Source organism: Dendrobates tinctorius, unplaced genomic scaffold (assembly GCF_039654945.1).
Source record: "Dendrobates tinctorius isolate UK_male_01 unplaced genomic scaffold, ASM3965494v1 ptg000057l, whole genome shotgun sequence".
In the NCBI taxonomy this organism is placed as follows: Eukaryota; Metazoa; Chordata; class Amphibia; order Anura; family Dendrobatidae; genus Dendrobates; species Dendrobates tinctorius.
Genome location: NW_027361725.1, coordinates 23,865,560 through 23,892,152, shown reverse-complemented (window position 1 = coordinate 23,892,152; position 26,593 = coordinate 23,865,560). Strand labels below are relative to the sequence as shown.

The 26,593-nt window shown below is 43.1% G+C and overlaps 1 protein-coding gene across 3 annotated transcripts in view; it reads right to left on the bottom strand.

Annotated features, from left to right (window-relative positions):
- The window catches only part of SCFD1 (sec1 family domain containing 1), a 178,753-nt gene that overhangs the window by 40,166 nt on the left and 111,994 nt on the right, over positions 1 to 26,593 (bottom strand). For all 3 annotated transcript variants that reach the window (XM_073577826.1, XM_073577827.1, XM_073577828.1), the window contains one exon: positions 10,586 to 10,682. In XM_073577826.1, coding sequence (XP_073433927.1) covers positions 10,586 to 10,682 — 97 coding nt within the window. The remainder of the gene's footprint in view (positions 1 to 10,585; positions 10,683 to 26,593) is intronic.

The following is a 26,593-nucleotide window of genomic DNA, read 5'->3' as shown; positions in this document are numbered from 1 at the left end:
GTCGTCTTGTTTTGTTTTGAAAAAGAATAAAACTTTGGAAAAGAAAAGTGGCCAGTGTTTGCACTTATTTATTACCATTGCTCTACTGATTAATCCAATTATTTTTCTTAATTTGCCATACGGATCCAGAGATATGGGCCTTATTATTTAGTTCTAATTTAATGTTCTTTACAAGGGGGCGTGACTTAAAGGAAAATAAAAGAGCAGCCTAAAGACACACGCCCGAGGATCCTGTGAACCACAGCTCGTTGTTAAGACCAGCCTATAGGAATTCTGTAAATGTCCCTAATCCCCTCTTCTGAAGCAAAGGAGGCTTGATGATTATTATGGGGTATGTCTGAGTTATGTTACCATTTTGAACTGATACATGATGGAACCCAGCCGTACACGATAGTTATTGGGGTCCTTGGCTTCTGTTTATACCAGCTAACCGGCTGATCCGTCCTGGACATATTTCAATAAAGTCACTTTTTCTGATTTTTTAGTAGATAAAACCCTGAAGTGTCTATGTGTTTTATTCTTTCATTACATTTTAATGACTTAATCATCAAGCTTGAAAGTCCTTTAATGACTGGACAAGCCAGCTGTCAATCAATTGGAACTGGGGGCGGCTTGGAACTGGGGCCCCTTGGCCACATCCAGGGTGCACAGAAAATCCCTCATTTACATATAAAAAAAACATTGTTTTTTTGTAAAAAATTAAATATACACACACTACAAGTACAATTTTTATAGGGGGCAAGTCCCCCATATGAATGTATAAATGGTTTAATTTGAGTTTTGGGGATGACAGATTCCCTTTAGCTCTAATTAATATAATTTATAAAACAGAAGGTCAAGTATTCTGTAATTATTTCCAAGACATGGCAATGGTGCATTTACAGATACATTTAATAAATTCCGCTTCCTCTCCTAATGTGTTTCCATTATGGGGGAAATAACAGATTATCCTCGCTTTTATCTCCCTAAAGAATATAATTACTAGCCCTTAAGTCAAAATGTGTTTTACCAAACAAATGTCAGCAATTATGTGAAATGTCAATTAACCTTTGAGTAATGATAAGTTGCTTCCTACACCAGGCTGGGCATGTCCACACGCTGTATACAAGGTACTCCGTATCGGATACTCTGAACTGTGATATTCCCCCCACCAAAAACTGTGCTTCAGGAATAAAGCAGACACAGGAACCAAATCTACCCATGAATAGGCCACTCACATGAAAGCTGCTGCTTTACATTAACAAGATATTTTAATAAAATATAGTAAAGTGTCACGGTAGTAACATACATGCCTCGTCAGCGCTCCTCTACTCACCACGCGGTTTCTCCCTGCGTCAGGCTGCTCCACTGAGTCTGATTATTGCAGCACTGCTGAATCTGCATGTGGTAATCATTTACACTGGGGGGGGCATGACCGGTTTCTGCAGGAATTTAACCCTGCTGTGTCCTACAGAGATTAGGTTCCCCGGCCTATCAGAGTCTTTATTAGGCAACTTCTCCTACCACTCCTCACCCCAACATTGGTTACCTATCCTGATATCAGCTATTTATGCATTCCTCCATATTCTGTATCCAGTTAACGACCCTGCTTGTTTACTCGTCCTGCCTGACCACTCCGCTCCTGACCACAGCTACGTTTACTGATCCTGTGCTGACTGCCCCGACCTCGGACTGTCTGACTATGCCTCTGTCTCGCCACTTCTGTACCTTGTACCAATGCCTCTGACCCTCCGGTCAGCTTCTGCAGACCCGGAAACTGTCCAGGAGTGGTACGTGGTGAATAACAGCGGTAATGCCTATCCTCACTATCAGAGGCTCTGGTGAACACCCTCCAGGGTAACCTCAGCCAGTGGCGTACATGCTGAGAAAAGCCTTTTAACCTGAATTGTGCCCATTACCAGTATAATCTCATTCACCTTGGAGAGAATACAAAACACATACCATCCTATAGACTTTAAGCCCGCAAGGGCACTGTACCAGTCTACCATTGTTAGTATGCTTACTGTTCGGTATGTACAGCAGCATGGAATCAATTGTACTATCTCTATATATAAAAATGAATATGTGAGTGAGTGTATGTATCACCAACCAATCACGAAGCATCTTTCATTTCACCAGAGCTGTTTAAAAGAAGCTGAGCTGTGATTGGTTGCTATGAGCAACAGTTTTCCCACTCCAGAAAACACCTCAGCAGACACTGATATGGTGGGAGAAATCTAGCATCCCTGGGAACATAAGCTCCCAGGCATTGTCTGCCCCCCTAGAAAGGAGCAGAGAGCACGACAGAAATGAATCCCCCCTCCTGTGCCCATATACACATCCTCCATCCAATAGGCACATCTTCCCTCTTAAAGGAATCATTGGTATGGAAGTTAGGACAAATCCATCCAGCGCTTTGGTTCTAACCCCAGGCCTCTCTTAAAAGGATCCCCTGTATGGAAGTTAGGGCAACTCCACTCAGCGTTCTGGTTCTGACACCAGGCCCTCTTAAAGTGATCCCCGGTATGAAAGTCAGGGCAATTGCCTTCAAATGCTCTGGTACTGACCTCAAACTCTATTAAAGGGATCTCCTGTATGGAAGTTAGGGCAATTCCACTCAGCGTTCTGGTTCTGACACCAGGCCCTCTTAAAGTGATCCCCGGTATGAAAGTCAGGGCAATTGCCTTCAAATGCTCTGGTACTGACCTCAAACTCTCTTAAAGGGATCTCCTGTATGGAAGTTAGGGCAAATCCCTCAGAGCTCTGAATCTGACCCCAGGATTCTATTAAAAGGATCATTGGTATGGAAGTCAGGGCAAATCCACTCAGCGCTCTGGTTCTGATCCCAGGCTCTCTTAAAGGGATCCCCGGTATGGAAGTGAGGGCAAATCCACTCTGCGCTCTGATTCTGACCCCAGGTCCCTCTTAAAGGGATCCCCGGTACAGAAGTGAGGACAAATCCACTCTGCGCTTTGGTACAGACCCCAGGTCTCTCTTAAAGGGATCTCCGGTATGGAAGTTAGAGTAAATCCCTCAGCACTCTGATTCTCACCCCATGCTTCTATTAAAGGGATCCCTGGTAAGGAAGTTAGGGCCATTCCACTCAGCACTCTGGTTCTGACCCCAGGCTAATGGATGATGTGGGATATTAGGGGGAGTAGTCCGGTGGCTCTGGCTGACGGGATGATGTGGGATATTAGGGGTAGTAGTCTGGTTGCTCTGGCTGACGGGATGATGTGGGATATTAGGGGTAGTAGTCCGGCGGCTGTGACGGGATGATGTGGGATATTAGGGGTAGTTGTCTGGTGGCTCTGGCTGACGGGACGATGTGGGATATTAGAAGTAGTCCGGCGGCTGTGACGGGATGATGTGGGATATTAGGGGTAGTAGTCCGGTGGCTATGGCTGACAGAATGATGTGGGATATTATAGTGAATGTGGCTATACGGAGTGGGTGGGGCTCTATACTCAGCTGTATATATATATATATATATATATATATATATATATATATATATATATATATATATATATATACATTATTATTTGTTATAACTGACCGTAGTTAGTTACTATGCCCGGGCAGCGCTGGGCTCTTCAGCTAGTCTATATATAAAATCGAATGTGTGTGTGTGTATCACCAGCCAATCACAAAGCATTTTTCATTTCACCAGAGTTGTTTAAAAGAAGCTGAGCTGTGATTGGTTGCTATGAGCAACAGTTTTCCCTCTCCAGAAAACACCTCAGCAGACATTGCCTGGGTGGGAGAAATCTAGCATCCCCGGGAACATAAGCTCCGAGCCATTGTCTTGCCCCCCAGAAAGGAGCAGAGAGCACATGACAGAAATGAATCCCTCCCTCCCGTGCCCATATACCCATCACACATCCTCCATCCCATAGGCACATCTTCCCTCTTAAAGGGATCTCCGGTATGGAAGTTAGAGCAAATCCCTCAGCGCTCTGATTCTGACCCCAGGCTTTTATTAAAGGGATCACTGTTATGGAAGTCAGGGCAAATCCATCCAGCGCTTTGGTTTTAACCCCAGGGTCTCTTAAAGGGATCTCCGGTATGCAATTCCAATCAGTACTCTGGTTCTGACCCCAGGCCTCTCTTAAAGGGATCTCCGGTATGGAAGTTAGGGTAAATCCCTCAGCGCTCTGATTCTCACCCCAGGCTTCTATTAAAGGAATCATTGGTATGGAAGTTAGTGCCATTCCACTCAGCGCTCTGGTTCTGACCCCAGGCTGACAGGATGATGTGGGATATTAGGGGGATTAGTCCGGTGGCTCTGGCTGATGGGATGATATGTGATATTAGGTATAGTAGACCGGTGGCTCTGGCTGACGGGATGATGTGGGATATTAGGGGTAGTAGTCCAGCGGCTGTGAAGGGATGAAGTAAGAATGAAGTGTGTTTTTAATAGTAAATGTAAGTATGGACACTCCTATGAAGCCAAGATCAATAAAATATAAAATAACCGTATTTTGCGGTACATAGTGTCAGTAAAAGTGCAATCTGTACCAAGAGCATCTTTCTGAAGAAGGCAAGTCTGAAAAGGAAGGAGTGAATATTAATGTCCAGAGACCAAAACAGCGAGACCTGTCATGGGGTTCACGGCTTGGAAGCGCTAATGATGTTTGTGAGTTTTCAGGAGCACTGGACTGATCGGTGCCAAGCATTTCCTGGCATCTTATACCAGACGGGAAGCAGCCTAAATAAAATGCGTTAATGAAAATGAGGCTTCTTCTGACCACACTAAGCATACTATAAGCTAGACTTTCTGACCGCATTAAAAATAGGTACAACAAATCAATGAATATCAACTTATTCCAATGATTATATACTGAAATAGGTGCTTTAAAGGGGTATTCTCACGTTATTAAATTGACAGCATGAAAATAAGCAAGTTTGCAATTAATTTGCTTTGTTATCTGCTGTCATTCTCCTGCAATGAGAGCTTTTATCTTTCATTGTGTACAGCTGGTTTCTATGAAATTATTTCCTGCCCAGACCCAGGCTGAGTGTGCGCCATAGGCTGGGATCACACATGCGAGAAACACGGCTGGGTCTCGCATGTTAATACCCGGCACTGCCGCCAACACTCGGGAGCGGAGCATTCAGCTGCATGTTATACGGCCGCACGCACCGCTCATGCGAGACTCAGTCGTGTTTCTCGCATGTGTGATACCGGCCTTTGTTACATTCTAGGAGAGGAGTTAATTCCTACCATCTCAGTCATCTTTATCCAGCTCATTGATTTCTATACAGCGGTTATCTGCTCACCTCCCTCCCCCTCAGCTCCTGACAAGCTGCTATTATAGAACTTGCAAATTTAAACCAGGAGATCCGGTCTGTCATACATCTTAAACACTAAGAAATCTGCTCTAAGCTATGATGGTGGCATGTTCTTTTTTTCCTTTGAGTGTTGCTGCCTGTGTATGATATGCATGCATTGCACGTTCCCAGTGAAACCTGTCTGATGACACTTACTTTTTTTTTTTTAAATTCGTTTATTAAACCACAAGCCGTTTTACAGTACACACACTTAGTACAAGATGTTAAGCTTGATACAAAATATATGTGTTCAAATAGCATGTAGACGTGAGACATAATGTATGCCTCAATTGTGTAAATAAAGCAAACATAGTATCAATTGAATCGCAGTAGTATTGTGTTAATGTTCCAGTAGTAAAACCTGCCTAGCTTCTAAACCCTACCTACATCTACCATAACAAACTATTCCGCAGCCTACTTCTATATAATGAGCAGTTTACTGTGCGACATCTCCGCTCTGCAAAGTGAGATGAGAGGAGTTCCACCTCTCCCAAATCTTTTTGAATTTACCCGGGCATCCTCTATTTTGGTATAGTGTACGTTCATATGGGATAATCGAATTTACTAGCGTGATCCAGGACCCAAGAGAGGGAGGTGAGCTCCCCATCCACCGTAATGCCAGTATCTTCCGTACCATGAATAGTGTCTCCCGCAGAAAAATCCCAACATAATGACCCCATGCCTCCTCATCCCACACTCCAAACAGACAGATCAGTGGCTCAAGGGGAACTGGGGTTTGTACCAGGGATGTTAATAATGACGTCACCCCTCTCCAATATTGCACAACAACAGGACAACACCAGATCATATGAATAAAGTCTGCATCCATTGAATGACATCTCAAACATTCCAATGACGGGTATCAGCCCATCTTAAAGAGTCGAATTGGGGTCAAATATGATTGATTAATGAAATACAGTTGTATCATCCTGTTGTTGGCAGATGGAGACACCCAAATTGGTGACTCCAGGATTTCTTCCCATTCCTCACTCTGTGTATCAGGGATGAGCCCTTCCCATTTCTTCTTAACGGAATCTAAGGCACATTCTGTCCCCAATTACAACATATATGTATATAGAGAGATGAGACCTTGAGGGCCCTGTGATTTGAGGATCCCTATCAAAGGTAGAGACGAAATGGCATCACTCATATTTAGACTTCTCACGTCTGATTGAAGAGCTGACCTTAGTTGTAAATAACGGAAGAATTGGGACCTCGGAACACCTCGATCAGCCTGTAATTGCTCAAAGGACACCAAAGTACCATGATCGTAAAGATCACCTATCGTAGAGACACTATACTGAACCCAGAACTCGATAGATGGATGTTCACATAGCACCGGGAGGTAGTCATTATTCCACAGGGGCATTTCAGCTATAGTATCCCCAAATCGAACCACCCTCTTAATCTGTCTCCATATCGATCGAGCCAGACGGAGCAGAGGTAACAGTCTCGAGACATTTATTTTCCTCATTTCCAAAAAACCCAGTGGGCAACCAGTCCCTGCAGCATGTAGTATATGACTCTCAGAATTCGGGAGGTGACCTCCAGGTATCCATGTACTTATAGCCTTGGCCTGTCCAGCTAGATAATATAAAAAGAAATCGGGTAACGCCGCCCCTCCTCCCCTCTTGGGCCTCTGCAGAGTGGTCAGTTTGAGTTTAGGCCTGGTTTTCCCCCAAATAAAGGATGTGATTTGGGAATTTAGATTAGCAGAAAAGGATTTGGGCACCACTACCGCACTATGTTGAAGAAAATAATTAAGCTTGGGGAGTAATATCATTTTAATTAAATTAATACGTCCGGCTACTGACAGTGGAAGTTTACCCCAAATCGCAAATTTACCTTTAACCGTCTCCAGCAATGGTTGTATATTAAGTTGTAAATCAAATTTACTACCCTTTGAGATATAAACACCCAGATATTTAAAACTAGTTACAGTGGGCAGTAAGGAGACAGTTTCAAGTCGTGGCATTGAAGCATGGGAAAGAGGCATCAACGCAGATTTCTCCCAATTTATGTATAGGCCGGAATATTTACTAAATTTATTTATGGTAGTGATCACTCTTGTTAGGGTCTCCTCTGCTTTGTCCATAAATATCACCATATCGTCAGCATATAAGCCTATGGTATCCGTCCGACCTGCTATTTCTATACCAGCAATATCAGGGGAGGATCTTATACGAATTGCCAGCGCCTCAATAGCGAGAGCAAAAAGGGCCGGGGAGAGGAGAAACCCCTGACGAGTTCCCCTATGCAGTGAGAATGATTCAGATATGGAGTTATTTACGATGACCCGGGCCTTGGGCTTTATGTATAAGACATAGATTCCAAAAATGGGTCAATCTCCAAACCCGTACCTCCGCAAACATGCACGGAGAAAGGGCCATTCAAGTGAGTCAAAGGCCTTAGCCGCATCCAGTGATGCCAATGCCCATTCATTATCCGGTACCAGAGAGCTATATTGGACCACTGACTGGACACGTCTGATATTCATGGAAGTGCTCTTACCCGGCATAAAACCAGTCTGATCAGAGTGTACAAGATCCAATATAACTGAATTTACTCTTTTGGCCAAAATCTTTGTAAAAATTTTATAATCCACATTTACTAGAGATATAGGCCTGTAAGATCCACAATCTAAAGGGTCCTTCCCCTCCTTTTTAAGAACTATTATATTGGCCTCATAAAAGGACTCCGGCATACATCCCCCCTCCCAGATCCCCCGAAACACTGTCAACAAAAGGGGCGCCAGTATATCCTGATATTTCCTATATAACTCCACAGGGAACCCATCCGGCGCAGGGGCTTTCCCGGAGGCCATTTCTTTTATGGCATCCTCTACCTCCTCCAGAGTAAACTCAGCATCCATAAATGCCTGTTGGGAAGGACTTAGCGTAGGAAACTCTATGTCTAACAAATAGTTTAGACACTCTGGGCTATCCACATCCGTCTTAGAGTTGTACAATGAACCATAATAATCAGAAAAGCATTTTAGTATCTCCTCAGTTGAGGAAACCAACATACCACCTGAATCACAGATTTGTAGAATTGTGTTAGTTTCATTATGCTGTCGTACTAAGTAAGCCAGAAACTTACTCGCCTGATTCCCCATTTCAAAATAAGACTGCCGGGCAAAAAATAATTTACGCTTCGTCTTGGTGTCAGTGTATTGGGCATATAATCTTTGAGCGGTCAGCCATTCTACCCTATTACTGTTAGTTTGATCCGATATATAAGCTGCCTCCGAGTCCTTCAGACGTCGCTCCATCTCACCATCCTCCTCCGATGTCACCCGCTTAATGTGAGAAATCATAGAGAACAGACAGCCCCGGAGATAGGCTTTGAGGGCATCCCAAAATACATTAATATTTCGGGGTGGGAAGCAACGTAACTGATCTATCGTTCTATCAGGGGATGTTATCAACTTCAGCCAAAAAGGATTCAGCTTCCATGCTATCCTATTAGTCAATGGCTCATATTTAAGTTTGAGAATAATTGGACTATGATCCGAAATCCCCCTGCCTCCATGTGTAATATCATCCACCCACGCCGCCAGACTGCTGGACCCAAAAATGTAGTCTATACGAGACAGTGAAGGTTTGATAGGAGGAATGGCAAGTGTACTCCCTTGTCTCTGGATGACGCATTCTCCCTAGATCTAGCCACCCACTACCCGCCATGAATTGTGACAGTTGGGACGTGCCCTGGAGGGAGACCCCACCCTGTATTCCGTCGCCCAGTCTCATGATGACACTTACTTTGACTTTAAAAATGTACTGATTAAGGGCCAAATACTTTGATTGCCAATATCTCCGCAACCCAGAGGCAAAATTAAAAAAAAACAAAAAACACCACATTTTATTCTGTTCTGCAACCACTATTACAAATGGAAAAATTGTGAAAGGTTCTCTGTAAGTGAAGGACCTCAGGGCAGATCTGTTAGCAGAGCTTTGTTATCTGGATAAGAGAAACATTTTAAGAGAAGAGAAATAGAATTCCAAATTTATATAGTGAGAATTTATATAGTGAGTGTTTAAATTGTATACAAAACGGTCCCTGGTAGTGCATGCATTGGTACATGCAAAAATACTAGTGACATGCATATAATTTTACAACACAGCAATTATGTAAGGCAAAGAATAAACATGACCAAGTTAAGTTTGTTACAGAAAAGAAAAAAAACCCCACCAGTGTTAAAGGCTCCCTTATGACGAAAACAACCCTTTTTTTTTTTTTTTTTACTATGGCTTATGTTTTAATAAGGGATGTGGCTTTTTTTGTTAGTGAGACAATGTTAATCATGTATTTGAGGTTTTCATTGCCACTGTTTTGTGGTAATTACAATCCATCTGGATCATGTTTTTCAACAGGAAAAAAAGGAATCTGTATTATTTTTTTGTCGTGTTGAATTTAATTTCAATCCTATAGGTTGTAAAGAAAAAAAAAAAAATCAGGATGTTCGGGACCTAGGTGACATGTAATTGTAAACATGTTGAATTGGACAAGTGCCACCTGGAAGTATAGGGGTGAGAATTCATTATGTATCATTTTCTGATGCACTAAAGTGGCAAATTTGTCTACAACAATTTTGGGACTATTACCACTTTGATGCCAGCCCGGTCACTTTTACAACAAGTAGGCAGGGCTTGGCAGAAGTAGGAACTGTCAATCACAGCCCTACTAATTCATTATAGCGTATGCCAGAAGGTAGCTCATAACTTAAGTTGGTTTATGATTCTGGTGCATGTGCAACCTAAATGCATGGCAATTTCATGAGTTTAGTGCATTTTACTCCATCTGACTTTTGATCAAAACTGGCAAATGCACCAGCAGCCTTAATGAATTCACGCTATAGTACTATACTGTATGTGCTAAAAGCAAAGATTTCTAGAGCAATATATGACCACCAAATTTGGTTGATCCCATAGTATACCAAAACTATTGCAAGGAAAAGATTGAATATATAGTGTAAAAAGGTGTTGGTGGTAAAACACACATATATGAAGTCAGATTTATGGACCAGTGCCATGCATAGAGATGTGTGGTGCTCCCTCTGCCAGCAGCTTCCTCAAGGTATACCGTGAGGCCAGAGATGGGTAATCAACGAGGTGTTGAGTGTGGCGGCTTTAAAAACCAAGGCCTGAAAAGTGGGGTGAGGATTAGGAACAAATACAAAACTAACAGCGTATGACTCTCAGTGACGTTACTCGTCAGATTAAACTGTACCTTAATATCGGGACGAAAATGAATAAAAACATATAAAACTTACCATCGGGGTCAGAGATGACGTCTAAAAGAGACTTATCCAAAGTAGATTTGCTCATCAACTTCTCTTCATATTCAAAATACACGTCCAACTTTCTGGTCTAAAACGGTGGAAGAAATTGTAGTTAATAAGAACATAAAAAGTTTAAGGCTTATTTTCAAGTTCTTTAAATGGATAAAATGACAAAGTCCTTATTTTATTAAACATCATTTAAGTTCTGAAGAACGGAGGGACTTTTGATTTTATAGATTACTGTACTTCAGCGGCGGTCAGTCTCCTATTTGAGAAGCGCAGTACTTACAAAGCTGTTTGCAATAGAGCATGTGAGCGTAGCTCTAAAGCCAAGAGTAACTAATCGGTATTACACTTATCTCACAACAGACTTGTTGAAGCTGTTAGGTTCGCTGGATTTGGCCAGCCATAGTGCCCCTGCGCTACTCCAGTGCTGCAGGGGTAAGGCTGCCTCCGCTTGCAGCATCGGAGGGCAAAAAGAGCAGTCATCTAGTGAGTCCCAAACTTTCAATTAAGGAGCCAGAAAGCCAGGACGCTTAGGAGCATTGCAGTCCTGGACAGAAAATAATGCAGAGATTTGATAGCAGGATTGTATCTTTTAAAGTGCTACATCTCACCCAAACTTCGTGTAAAACGGCCAACCACAAGTCTATGCACACAAAATGAGGGTTAATGTATGCATAAAATATCTAATCGGCAGCACATCACCTGTTTACATGGGCTGATGTGTTACTGAGTATGATGATTTTTTTTTAGGCTAACTTAAATATGATAATAATGCTAGCTTGTTTAGACGATCTGATAATTAAGAATTGGAAATGTTTTATGTATGTTTGTTTTTTTTTATTAACTGCTCATCTAAAAGGAGCCTAGTCATTTAAGTGGTGGGATTACAATCGAGAATTAAAATAAGACAGACTGTAAAGGCCCCAGCATAGACATTAGGATAATTTCATCCAAACCAATGGATTGAGCAGACAGTCAACTGAACATGGGGCGCCAGCCAACTCATTGTCAAGGGAGATGTTAATCGATCGTATATGATTTAGAACTGACGAGCGCTATGTCCTCCAAGATATCAGCCGCCAATAGAGATGTTTGTCGGCTTTTCTCTCATGTAGGATAAAGGTGTGCTGGGACGAACGAACGCTCCGGTGTATGGGACAGATGACCGAGAAGGCCATTGGATGAACGATCCTTTGACCGAAAGAAACCTAATGAGTGTGGCGGGTTTTAGACATCTGTAAAGATAGAAAACAACTAATGGACAGTTTAGCTCATAGCTCAACCTTTGCCAAGTTATCAACTGGGATATCATTTAGACTACAAGAGTGAAATATCAAAGGCAACTTCATAGATGCTGGAGCTGGGAAATACATTCAGCAATTCTCCCATAACTTATTAAAAAAAGGCCATGTACACTTCTGCTTAGTATGCCGGGTAAGAGAATTCCAGTAAATGAAACAAAAATTCAGAACCTTTGTGCCACTCAGGTAAAAAAAAAATACCTATATGGCCAGCCAACACTCGTTTTCCTCCCTTTGCTGAAACTGACAACCCCAAGATTATTTCTGAAGGACATAATCAGATCAGGAATATTAGAATTATTCCATTGTTTTCTCTGACAATTATTGAGGAATGTAGAACTCTTATTTCACTGCTTTGCATGAAACAGAACATGGAAGAAACTACAAATAGTAATAGTCCTGGTTATAAAGGAACAGAAAATAAAGATGTATGAAACCCAGGCGAGCGTAACATATAATATCTAACACATGACTTTTGTTCTTTCAGATCCAATAACTACTTTAACTGTATGCACTAAAACACAGACGTTTCAGGAAAAAAAAATTCTTAAAAGAAAAAGTAAGAAATAAAATTGGCCTTTTATCAAATACTCTTATGTCGCAATTCTGTAATATTTCATAATTAGGCTTAATTCACAAATGCCATACTGCAGAATGAGTAAAAACAAATTCTTTGTGTACAAGTGTGCGCTAGTGATGAGCGAACGAGGTCTGATAAGGTGCTATCTGAGCATGCTTGGGTGCTAACCGAGTGTCTTCGGCGTGCTCGAAAAATATATGAGAGTCCCCGCGACTGCATGTCTCGCGGGTGTTCGACAGTCACAACACATGCAGGGATTGTCTGCTTGTCAGCAATCCCTACATATCACTGTAAAATGATATACTAAAAAAATAAAGTGTTCCAGTTAAATACGGCCCCCTAAATTACATAACAAGCGTTTTGGGCCTTTAAAGAACAAATTCTTCCGAGAAATCGCACACTCTTCTACCAAAACTCTGCAGAAAAATAAAACTGCAGCTGTAAGATAAGATCCAGTGTTGGACAAGTTACTTTTATTCTGGTAGTACAGGCGGCTCACAATAAAATGCTAATACAAAAACCACAGATGATCCAGCTGATAAGCCTAAAATCCACACACGAGGGCCAACACCTGGAATATCGCATACACTTTCTTCTTTTCCCTTCGCACACACTATGACCTTAGGTAACAAATAGGTGAAAAAAAAGTCCAAGGGAAGATTAATTAGGTTTAGATCTTAAGGTCAATAAATCAATCTGGTCTGATTGGCCAACATCAGACACCACTAAGCAGAAAGGTCTCTGGACAAGGCTTGGGTGGCTACTGACCCTTTTCTGTTTTTTGGTGTAGAAGATACTGGTGAATACTAACAGCTATTTAAGCCAGGGATACAGACAGGGGCTGTTTGTTGAAATCTTTCAACATGCTGGGGTGTTATGAGACACAAACACTGACTCAAAGCACTGACTTAATCACCCGATGTGCCAGCGAGCTGCCAGAAACACACCGGAGGAGCTGATTGATGATCAGTTTCCTTAGGACGATGCAAAATGCAGATGGAATATGAGCAGCAGGGACAGAGATCACATATCACAAGCAGCATATGAAGACTTCAGAGTCCTGGCCAAAAGAATACACAAGCGCATAGCTGTGAGAAAGTGTCTGCACAAAAAAAAAAACCCTGATTAAACAGGCAGACGTCTAAATTCACAGTTGACCATACAATTAATTATATTTTATGTAGCGAATACATAACGGTAAGTGACTGATGAGATGTCACAACACAAAACAGCATTCATAAGGCAAAATTAAAAAGTCTAAATATTTCCTTCAAGGTTCTAGCTCTTGGTACACTTTGCCTACTGACACCTACTTACACTTTTTCAGATCCAGCAACCTAACACTGTGCATCCATAGGACACCGACGAACTACTCTCAGCAAGGGCATTATTATTCTACTAGATGGTGGCCCGATTCTATCGCATCGGGTATTCTAGAGTCTCTGTTAAAATAAAAAATAGTTATATACTCACCTTCCGACGGCCCCCGGACTCTTTCTCTCCTTTCCACGCTCCCGGTATCTTCCTGGTTCCAGGAATGCTTTGTGCGAAACACCGCTGATGACGTCGTGCTCTCGCGAGAGTGACGTCATCTTCAGCCCTTCTCGCTAAGCATTACTTGAACCGGAAGATGCCGGGTGCGTGGTGAGAGGAGGGACAGAGTCCGGGGGCCGTCAGAAGGTGAGTATATAACTATTTTTTATTTTAACAGAGACTCTTAAAATACCCGATGCGATAGAATCAGGCCACCATCTAGTGTATTATACTCCTGTTACACCCGGAGCTGCTGTCACTGTTCTGCTGTTACCTAATGTATTGTACTCCAGTTACAGCCAGAGCTGCAATCACTGTTCTGCTGTTACCTAATGCATTGTACTCCAGTTACACCCAGAGCTGCTGTCACTGTTCTACTGTTATCTAATGTATTGTACTCCAGTTACACCCAGAGCTGCAGTCACCATTCTGCTCTTACCTAATGTATTATACTCCTGTTACAGCCAGAGCTGCAGTCATTGTTCAGATCTTACCAAATGTATTGTACTCAAGTTACACCCAGAGCTGCAGTCACTGTTCGGCTGTTACCTAATGTATTGTACTCCAGTTACACCCAGATCTGCAGTCACTGTTCTCTTGTTACCTAATGTACTCCTGTTACACCCAGATCTGCAGTCACTGTTCTCCTGATAACTAATGTACTCCTGTTACACCCAGAGCTGCAGTCACTGTTCTGCTGTTACCTAATGTAGTGTACTCCAGTTACACCCATATCTGCAGTCTCTGTTCTGCTGTTACCTAATGTATTGTACTCCAGTTACTCCCAGAGCTGCAGTCACTGTTCTGCTTTTACCTAATGTATTGTAGTCCAGTTACACCCAGAGCTGCAGTCACCGTTCTGCTCTTACCTAATGTATTATACTCCTGTTACAGCCAGAGCTGCAGTCACTGTTCAGATCCTACCTAATGTATTGTACTCCAGTTACACCCAGATCTGCAGTCACTGTTCTGCTGTTACCTAATGTACTCCTGTTACACCCAGAGCTGCAGTCTCTGTTCTGCTGTTACCTAATGTAGTGTACTCCAGTTTAACCCAGAGCTGCTGTCACTGTTCTGCTGTTACCTAATTCATTGTACTCCAGTTACACCCAGATCTGCAGTCACTGTTCTCCTGTTACCTAATGTACTCCTGTTACACCCAGATCTGCAGTCACTGCTCTCCTGATAACTAATGTACTCCTGTTACACCCAGAGCTGCAGTCACTGTTCTGCTGTTACCTAATGTATTGTACTCCAGAATATGTACATGACTGTGCCTGTGTAATGAGCGATGCAGCAGTGATGCCTTTAACGGCTGTAATGTGCCTGTACAATAAGCGATGTGGCCGAGTTGCCGTGACGAATAAGCGACTGTTGCTCATTGGTCACGGCCTAACTGCCGCGACCAATCAGCAACGCAGGATTTCGGTTACAGACAGACATGATAAGACAATTATATATATAGATGTACATCACCCATAACAATGAAAAAAGAAAATGTTGGGGGTCTATTATAGAAAAATGTGTTTCTACTAAACTAAACTTTATGATGGTTTAAGTGCTATTGTGCCAAACCTTGTAAAAGTAATTTCTCAGCTCATCATTTATAAACAGTTGTTGTACATAGAGGACAAAACTTTCAAGAGACGGTATATCGAGCATTTTCTGTGCAATCTGCTGACAAGACGTAATAAACATCTGGAGATATCTGAAGAGAATTGCACAAACCATATGTAAGTGTTATAAATAAAAGATTAGATCAGACACGGTATATTTCCTTTAAGGGAAGATTAGAAAAAAAAGAGGTTTTGCACAGAGGCCTGCTTCTTTTTTAATGTAGAACAGTGTCACAGGATAAGGTGCTCTATTCACCTTCATGTCCGTTTCTGAATATGTCACAATAGGATGTAACCAGGCTATTCTGGCACATGACTGACTTTTTACCAGGCAGAAAATTTTCAGTAGTAAGAGCAAACCGAGTTTAGCCAAAAGTCCACCCACAAGTTGCGGAAAATCTACAGTGGGCATAGGCTGGTGTTGTCAACTTTAACGGGAATGTCACCAGGTTTTTCCCATATAAAGCATGGCAAAGTCACAGCAGTTCAGCCCGGCTGGGAATGCAGCCTTAGTTACCTGCGGTAACCTTGATGACATCACCGCTGGTCACTGACACTGCGCTCGCAGCAGCTCATTTCCCAGTGGTTCTCAGCCTAGACGGTCGCATCTTGGCACTGTCCAGGTTGAAAACGGTTTATCCCCCAGACATGGATTAAAGAGTGGGACAGAATGACGGAGAGATGAGGGATATTGTTTTTAATTTTAATTCTCTTGCAGGGGACAATGGCATCACTGGAATGGGTGATTATGTAAGTATGGTTAAATTTTGTTTTATTAAAGGAGTCTGTGCATTCTTTCTATTAAAAGACTCAATTCTGGGTGTCTGTGTTTTCATACAATGTGACTATGGGGTTAGTAATGGGGGCGTCTTATTGACGCCTCTCCATTACTAACCTCGAGGCTTGATGTCACCTGACAATACAAAGGTGACATCAACCCCCCCAACTATCGCCACACTTGCCACCGCTAAAGGGCAAGTGGGAAGAGCGAGGCTAAGTGCCAGAATTGGCATATCTTACATACACGCTTTTCTGGGGCGGTTGAGACCTGATATTTTTAGCCTGGGGGCACAATATTCATGACCCCTTCCCTAGGCTATTAAAATCAGCCCGCAGCTTTCTGCATAGCCTTTGCTGGGTATTTATTATAGGGGCAGCCTATGTTATTTTTTTTTTTTATTAACCAGTAAAGGCTAAGTGTATACAGCTGTGAGCTGATATTAATAGCCTGCGAAGCTCCATGGGTATTACCCCCTTTCCAGGCTATAAACATCAGCCCCCAGTTGTCATCTTTCCCTCTGCTGGTTAAGAAAATTATGCAGGAGCCCACGCCATTAGTTTCAGAAGAATAATCTTTTAACAATTAAATACATGTACAGTAAGCTGCACACACACTGCACTAATTGTATTTGTCACAGACTATATATCTATCCTATGTGTATATGCTATGATTTTACTGTACCCAGCTGCTGCTTTTCAAGGGATCTAGAAGTTCTACAGGAAGTAGTGTTTTTTCCACTGGGGGCACTCAACTTGATTAACATGCATAAAGAGACACAAGTTAGCCCCAAAAATGCATGACAAAAACGCACCAAAACCGCATTAAAAAACGCATGAAAAATGCACTAAAACATGCGTTTTTGCCGCAGATTCTTTCCTGTGAAGGAATCAGGTTTTGTTGCAGAAAAAATCGCAGCAAAAAGCCCAGTGTGAACTTACCCTGAAAGGGTATTTGTAAGTAACGTCAATACACCCCACAACACATACAGTGGGGAAAAAAGAATTTAGTCAGCCACCAATTGTGCAAGTTCTCCCAATAAAAAGATGAGAGAGGCCTGTAATTGACATCATACGTAGACCACAACTATGAGAGCAAAATGAGAAAACAAATCCAGAAAATCACCTTGTCTGATTTGGCAAGATTTATTTTTCAAAATTATGGTGGAAAATAAGTATTTGGTCATTAACAAAAGTTCATCTCAATATTTTGTTATATATCCTTTGTTGGCAATGACAGAGGTCAAATGTTTTCTGTAAGTCTTCACAAGGTTGGCACACACTGTAGGTGGTATGTTGGCCCATTCCTCCATGCAGATCTCCTCTACAGCAGTGATGTTTTGGGCCTGACGCTGGGCAACACAGACTTGCAAATCCCTCCAAACGTTTTCTATGGAGTTGAGATCTGGAGACTGGCTTAGCCACTCCAGGACCTTCATATAATTCTTACGATGCCACTCCTTCATTGCCTTGGCAGTGTGCTTGCTGAAAGACCCATCCATGTTTCATCTTCAATGCCCTTGCTGATGGAAGGAGGTTTGCACTCAAAATCTCCCGATACATGGCCCCATTCATACTTTCATGGCCCCATTCATTCTTTCAGTCGTCCTGGTCCCTTTGCAGAGAAACAGCCCCAAAGCATGATGTTGCCACCCCCATGCTTCACAGTAGGTATGATGTTCTTTCGATGCAACTAAGCATTCTGTCTCCTCCAAACACGAGTTTTGTTTCTACCAAACAGTTCTACTTTGGTTTCATCAGACTATATGACATTCTCTTCTGGATAATCCAAATGCTCTCTAGCAAACTTCAGACGGTCCCGGACATGTACTGGTTTAAGTAGGGGGACACGTCTGGCACTGCAGGATCTGAGTCCCGGGCGGCGTAGTGTGTTACTGATGGTAGCCTTTGTTACGGTGGTCCCAGCTTTATACAGGTCATTCACTAGGTCCCCCGTGTGGTTCTGGGATTTTTGCTCACCGTTCTTGTAATCATTTTGACCCCACGGGGTGAGATCTTGCGTGGAGTCACAGATCGAGGGAGATTATCAGTGGTCTTGTATGTTTCTATTTTCTTATTATTACTCCCACAGTTGATTTAATCACACCAAGCTGCTTGCCTATTGCAGATTCAGTCTGCCCAGCCTGGTGCAGGGCTACAATTTTGCTTCTGGTGTCCTTTGCTAGCTCTATGGTCTTCACTATAGTGGAGTTTGGAGTGTGACTGTTTGAGATCACAGTGAAGAAAAATAGTCTTTGGGGTACAACTTAAACCAAAAATTCACAGAAAAAAATTCTAGTGTATAATATTAAAAAATAGCCTTTATTAATTATTCTAAAATTCTTAACTGGTGCAAAAGAACACCTAAGCACCGTATCCAGAGGGGACCTGCCCTAATGTGCCGAGGACTGCATCTTTGGTTACATGTCACCAAAAGGACAAGCTAAGTAGTCCTATATAACATGCTTATTTACTCCTGATGAATCCCATGATAGAGGGGAAACGCGATGAGTTTCTTTTTTCATGGACATGCTTGTTGGTTTTTGGACTAACTATTATGAGTTAGCTTATCTTTTGACCTACATATCTTCCTTTTGGACTAATTTATGTAGGAACCATTTTGGGGACAGAAGCTGAGGAGCAGGGGTGCCAATCTTGCCAACTTGATAAGTAGGGTGCCAACCTCCGCTGACAGGTAGGGTTAGAACAGGGACATTCTGTCCATTGACCCCCTGTCTGCAAGACATAAGATATTGATTCTTTCCCTTCTCTTGCTAATAGACTATGAACTGTATCTACATTGGTGGATACATCTGATTTGTGCAATTGATTTTTCTACCCTACCCCTCTAGGGTTACATAGGGGTAGAAAGGTCAGTCGACAATGAGCGGGGGTGCTAATTGCGCAGGTATAGGGTGCCAACCTCTGCTGATAGGTAGGGGTGTATATAGTTTAGAATAAGGCCAGGCACCTCCCTTGGCCTTTCCTATTTCCTTTTTTAATCAGTGATGGTTTTGTTTGTTTTTTTGCAGCAGTTAAGAATTTTAGAATAATTAATAAAGGCTATCTTTTAAAATTATACACTGGGATTTTTTTTCTGTGAATTTTTGTGACTGTTTGAGGTTGTGGACAGGTGTCTTTTATACTGACAACAAGTTCAAACAGGTGCCATTACTACAGGTAATGAGAGGAGGACAGAGGAGCCTCTTAAAGAAGTAACAGGTCTGTGAGAGCCAGAAAGCTTGCATGTTTTAGGTGACCAAATACTTATTTTCCACCATGATTTGAAAAATAAATCTTGCCAAATCAGACAAGGTGATTTTCTGGATTTGTTTTGTCATTTTGACTCTTAGGTCGGGGTCACACTTGCAACTGCAATGCGAGAAATGCGTGCGAGTCTCTCGCCCCTATACACGACACTGCTGCCGGCACTTGAGATCGGAGAATTCAGCTGCATAGAAATACATGCAGCCGCACACTCTGGTCCCAAGTGCCGGCAGTCCCGGCAGCAGTGCCGGTTATTGAGGCGAGAAACTCGGGTGAGTTTCTCGCATTGCAGTTGTAAGTATAACCCCGGCCTTATAGTTGTGGTCTACCTATGATGTCAATTACACAGGCGTCTCTCATCTTTTTAAGTGGGAGAACTTGCACAATTGGTGGCTCACTAAATACTTTTTCCCCCACTGTATATGGACATGTAGATCTTTGAAACGTAAATCCATCAACAGTGTTATATCTTCTATCTGTTGCTGCATTCCTCAGTCATTTGTGTCTTCATTCTCATGCAATTGAGGCTGTTAAGTGCCCTGGACTTGACTGAGCACTTTACTAAAATCTGCCTCCAGAGCTTGTTTCCCTGCCTAGGACCAGCCTCTTTAGCCTGATTGATCATTGTCTGTTTGTCGTCAGGTGCCAGGTAAGAAAATTAAATATTAAGCCATTGATCAATCTAAAGTGACTGGTTATGGGCTGGGGATAATCCTCAGGAGACATATAAATTAAAAACACATTAGAATAGGAGTGAAACCGATAATTAATCATGAATATAGCAACAAAAAAGATATAGAACTGTTGATGGATTTACACTTCAAAGACCTACATTTAAATTGCCACTTTGTGATGAAGATTTTCACATTTCCAATGTGATACCCATGGCAAGCCTTCAATAAAATGTGAATGTAAAATCAGCAGTGGAAGATTTGCACGTGACTCTGTTCAAAAGAAAATGGTTTATTCACATATGAAATGTAAAAGATAATTATTATAATTTTTTTTTTTTTTTAACAGCGTCTTGCTCTCGGTATGATTCCAGCAATGTAAAAATGGATACTTTCATTCTGGTTTTATGGCTAAATTTAAGAACATTTATATGTGGTGGCAAGAAAACAATAGTTTACCGTTTTAGTCAAAACTGCATAAGCCATCCACCATCGTATTTCTATAACAAGAAATATTACACTGTTTCTGATCTTCACTTGTACAACTGATGCATTAAAACATTTTTTAGACCCAGGGCTATATTAGTATTGATGTAGATCAATGGTAAAGATGCTGCTACTCTCCATTCCCCAATCTATCTCAGACTGATTAGAGCCAGAGCCAAATCCTCTTTCTTCCCAGTCCAGTCGAGGCCAGGTTACAGAGAACCTATCAGCAGGATTTTGTAACCTAAAGTAAGGGCATGGCCGTAATGGGGCTGATATAAACATTAAGTTGATACCTTTGGTGAAGAAATCTCCACCGTTTTTCTTTAATCAGCATTTCAAGTTTTTTGGTAATGAAATTTTGGTGCACTGGGGCCGGACTTGGTATTGGGTTGTCTTCTCCTCCTTCCCCGGCCACTCCATATGCCTCTGGTATTTCAACGACAGGTTACCTTCTTTTCAGCGACCTGCCTCCTGTGTGAAATTTCACCAGGAGGCGGTGCATGCGCGGCTTGTCATTGAGCAGAGATCCCAATCTGCACATGAGCTGCCAGTGGTGCCATTTTGCTGGAGACCGCCAAGCGTTAATCTGAGTAGGTGCCATCTCCGGCACCATTATGCTGGAGAGCGGCAGGACATGAATATGCGCAAGTGAGAAATTTAAATGAGGAAGCTCATACAAATGCGGAGGGACCACGGCAGAACTGAAGACGCTACCCACAGTCGAGCCACAATGCACGAAGAGGTCATTGCACCAAAACTTCTAAGGTGAATTAATCAAGAACCACTAAAATCAGTACAAAAGAGGCATTATAGCCATCTCTTTATTTTAACAGGTTACATCATGATGACAGGTTGCCTTTAAAGAGGTTTTCTGGGCCTAAGTTCCATTTTGGCAGTCATTCTAGTCAATTGTAGATTGGCCAAACCTGACAGTGAGCACTTAAGGCTACTTTCACACATCAGGTTTTCGGCGTCAGGCGCGATCCGGCGTCGTGCCGGAACGCCGGATCCGGCAAATGTTTAGTAAAACCTGATGTGCCGGATCCGGTTTTCTGCCGGATCCGTCTTTTTCTTGACAGACAAAACCGGATCCGTCTCATCCGGTTCATCCGTTTTTCTATCCGTTTTTCGACGGATTACGCCGGATCCGGTTTTTAAAATTGACCCTTGTGGCCTTCCGAACGGGATTGGCTACTGGAAAACTATATATAGCATGTTCCTACAGCCCTTCTTTGACAGGTTGTAGAGGAGAAAGTGCAGGTTGGAGAGAAGAGCAAGTTACTGGCGAAGATGGATGTTGTCATTGGAAATATTTTGAAGAATTTGGCGGATTTTATAGCGGAGGCAAATCGTTTGAGGGTGATTGTTCTGGAGAAGGAGAGAGCGAGACAGCAGCGCATCAGGCATCGTAGACGACGTTTGTGGATCCACCCCATCACAGCCAAGAGAATGACGCGTGGGGTCTATTCTACACTCTGCATGGACCTTCGACGAAACCCGGATAAATTTTTTGGATATGTTAGGATGAAAATGGAGAATTTTGATTACTTGGTGGAGCGCATTGCACACCGCATAAGAAAAGCGGACACCTATTGCCGCTTCTCTGTTTCACCCGCAGAGCGTCTGATGGTGACTTTAAGGTAAGCCACATTTATTGGATGTGATCGCATCAGAGCACACTTTCACTGCAATCTTGTTGGTGGTAATTTGTATCTCCAAGTGTTATAGGTCAGTTTTGGTATGTAATGCTGTGATTTAAAACTAATTTATTGTTTGTTAATTCCCCACAGATTTCTTGCAACTGGAGAATCCCTTTCGTCACTGCATTTCCAGTACAGACTCGGGATTTCCACCATATCTGGAATTGTGAAGTACACATGCCGTGCACTGTGGGACTCCTTAGCTGAAGAGTTTTTACCAGAGCCCACAACAGAGGTGGATTGAAATTGCTGACAAGTTTCAACAGATATGTCAGTTTCCAAACTGCTTGGGCGCTGTGGACGGGAAACATATCCGCATTGTAAAGCCAGCTGGATCGGGATCGGAATATTTCAATTACAAGAAATATTTTTCAATTGTCCTCATGGCCATCGCTGACGCGGAATACAAATTTATTGCGGTTGATATTGGGGCCTATGGCCGCTCCAATGACTCTCAAGTTTTCAAACTGTCTGCCATGGGGCGTAAACTGTATGGAAACACCTTCCAGTTCCCACCACCTAGACCGCTGCCGCAAACATCTGGTCCACCTATGCCATTTGTCTGTGTAGGGGATGAAGCCTTCCAGCTGTCAGAACACCTTTTGAAACCGTACTCTAGCAGAGGATTGACAAGACCAAAACGCATTTTTAATTACCGCCTCACAAGAGCAAGAAGAATGGTTGAATGTACCTTTGGTATTCTGACAGCCAAATGGCGGGTCCTATTGACTGCGATCAACCTCAAGACAGAAACTGTGGACGAGGTGATCAAAGCGTGCGTGGTACTCCACAATTTTGTTATCTGCAAGGAACCCATTTCCATTGAGGACACCTCTGAAGAAACCACCTTGCAAGATTACCATGACATTACCACTAGAAGTTCTGTGACGGTTTCAGTAATGAGGGACAATTTTGCACTATACTTTATGTCACCTCAAGGCAGAGTACACTGGCAGGATGACAGAGTGTGAAAGATTTGTGCCCTAACCAAACTTGTGTACCTTCTGGACCAACAGTATATACCTTTGCCAACCAAAGTTGGCTATCTTGTCATGTTCTCTATTTTTAGCTTTAGGCCACAGGTGTGTACCTGGTTGTGTTTTATGCAAAGTATTTCACCTTTTAACAAAAGTTGTGTACATTGTTAGGAAATCACCAACAATAAACACAACTTTTTAGGTGAAATACTTTGCTTCAAACACAACCAGGAACACAACTGTGGCAAAAAGCTAAAATTTACCCACAGTTATATACCTAGTTTTGAATACCATTTCACCTTTTAAATAACCTGTATTTAACCTTTTTCGCCGCAGAAAGAAATGACAGACAACCAGTGTAAAATAATTTAACTTTTATTGAAAAATGTTTTTTTTTAGTAAACTTTTTTAAAATGTTAATAAACATGTTTAATAAAAATTTGAAACTATAAAACTGAAACCATAAAACTGGTCATTTTTATTTAAATACACACATTATAATTCTGTGTAGTGTGTGGTGGAAATACTGCTGTAGGGGCTGCGGGACACTTCGACACTGGGAGTGTGGAGAGAGGACTGGGATCGTGGTGGGGAAGGAACAGTTAGAGGTGAAGGTGTGGAAAAAACTACAGAATGGGTGGACATGTGGGAAGCAGAAGAGGTGGTGGGTGGTGGAGTGGAGGGTTGGGCAGGGACTGTAGGAGCAAATGATGTTGATGGCAAGTTGTATGGGGAAGGAGTTTGGTACGGGGCAGGTTGCTGGAAGTGGGGAGATGTCTGGTACGGGGCAGGTTGCTGGAAGTGGGGAGATGTCTGGTACGGGGCAGGTTGCTGGAAGTGGGGAGATGTCTGGTACTGGGGAGGTTGCTGGTACTGGGGAGTTTGCAGGTACTGTGGAGGTTGCTGGTACTGGGGAGGTTGCTGGTGCTGGGGAGGTTGCTGGTGCTGGGGAGGTTGCTGGTGCTGGGGAGGTGGATGGTGCTGGGGAGGTGGATGGTGCTGGGGAGGTGGATGGTGCTGGGGAGGTGGATGGTATGTAATAGGAGGGGGAGGATGGAAAGTGGCTGGAGGTGGATGGTATGTAATAGGAGGGGGAGGATGGAAAGTGGCTGGAGGGGGTGTAGATGTAATAGGAGGGGGAGGATGGAAAGTGGCTGGAGGGGGTGTAGATGTAATAGGAGGGGGAGGATGGAAAGTGGCTGGAGGGGGTGTAGATGTAATAGGAGGGGGAGGATGGAAAGTGGCTGGAGGGGGTGCAGGTGGAGGAACTACTGTGGTGGGAGGAGGAGGTTGGGAGGTAACTTGCTGGAGAGCAGCGTGGCATGAATGCATTACATGCATCTGCTGGGCAGGAGAGAGCGTTTCCATGCGCTCCACAACAGACCTGAAAAAGGTGTGGTTTGGCGAAGATCTTGCTTCTGAATGCATGGTTTGCAGAAGTGTCTTCACCTCCAGAATGCTGGAGTTGATCTGCTGATAGCCTGCGGAGATTTGCTCTGACAAGACTTTTAGACAGTTCTGGAAAGATGCATTCAGATGCAAGAACTCTGGCGCATAAGTCTTTTCCTGACCCCTCTGCCGCTGCCGCCCAGTACCCGCAGGTGTACTAGAGGTGGCAGGGGCAGAAGGGTGGGGTAAAGGGAAAGCGATCTCCTCACCAGCAGCTTCATGTAATGTAGGCGGCCACGATGCTCCTGTGCTGGTGGATGGGACAGATGGGTCGAATGTGTTGGAAGGCTGGGAAGGTGCAGATGTACCGGGGCGGTCGAAGTGTCCCTCGGTGCCGGTCTCCTCAGGGATCGCCTCAGAAGGGTCCAATCGTGCCGGCTCCCGAGTGCTGCTCACCGTGCTGTGGAATAAAGAGAAAAAAAAACAATTAAAATACTGACATGGTATGGCCCTGGCTGAAAAAAAATTTTACATCTAACATTTTTTTTCACATGTGGTGTGTAATATTTACCTTCTGGTGACCATTGTTTCCCGGAGGAACGACAGGGCTTCTGCGTACTTGTACTTGCTCCTGCGTCCTCCAGATCCACTCGGGGCCCGCATCTCTTTATTGAACTCCTTCTTGAAACGATCTCTCACAGACCGCCACCGATTCACAATTCTGTTCCCTGAAACGAGAAAGGAGTGGTTAGTATACAACATCAGTGTTTCCCAAACTCCAGTCCTCATGGTCCCCAGGGGTCATGTTTTCAGGATTTCCATAGTAAATAGAAATCCTGAACACATGATCCGTGGGGACCACGAGGACTGGAGTTTGGGAAACACTGGTTTAAATCAAGCAACCGGTACTGTATATACTTACGCTCTGTAATCTGGGCCCGAACATCGAGGTCCTCCCAGCGTCCCACAAGGAGCGAACAGATTTCCTCCCAGAGTCGTCGGGTAACGATCAGGTCAGCGTGGCGGCGGTCAGCCATATTCCAGAGCGGCTCCCTTTCTCTGACGAGATCGATGAGGCGGTCCACATCAATCCCTCCATCCTCAACATCAGAGTCGGGAGCACGCTGTGAAGGCTGTTAAAGAAAAAGACAAAAATAACATAATTAGCCTCCACAAAAGAAATGAAATAAAAAGTGCAAAAAAAAAAAAAGCAAAAATATTTATACTTACACGCTGGTGACCGCCGCGTTGCTGTCGCCGACGACCCTGGGAGGCACTGCGAGGACCTCTTGGCCAAGCACCAGATTGGGAAGACTAGAGAAGAAAACAAAAAATGTTATGTCTTTGGATGTAGGCATTTGTTTGCTGTGTGTGGTCTGCAGAACATTGTTTTCTATGTGTTGTGTGTAGTGTGATGTTGTGTTTCTGCGTTTGATGCAAAAAACTTACCAATTGTGAGCCCACTCCAGGTGTCTGTCCACCCCTTCCTTCTTCTTCTGGGAGCTCCTCTTCATCTTGTGATTCCTGTTTTGAAATAAAAGGCCATGAATAGACATATATTACAGAGAAGATGGATTTTGGAAATAAAAACTTACCGTCAAACGCTGACGATGCGAGGGAGGGCTCCCAGAAGATGATGTGCTGTCTTCCTGGTGGCCACACTCCATGCCTGTGGGTGGTGTTCCAGCTGCTG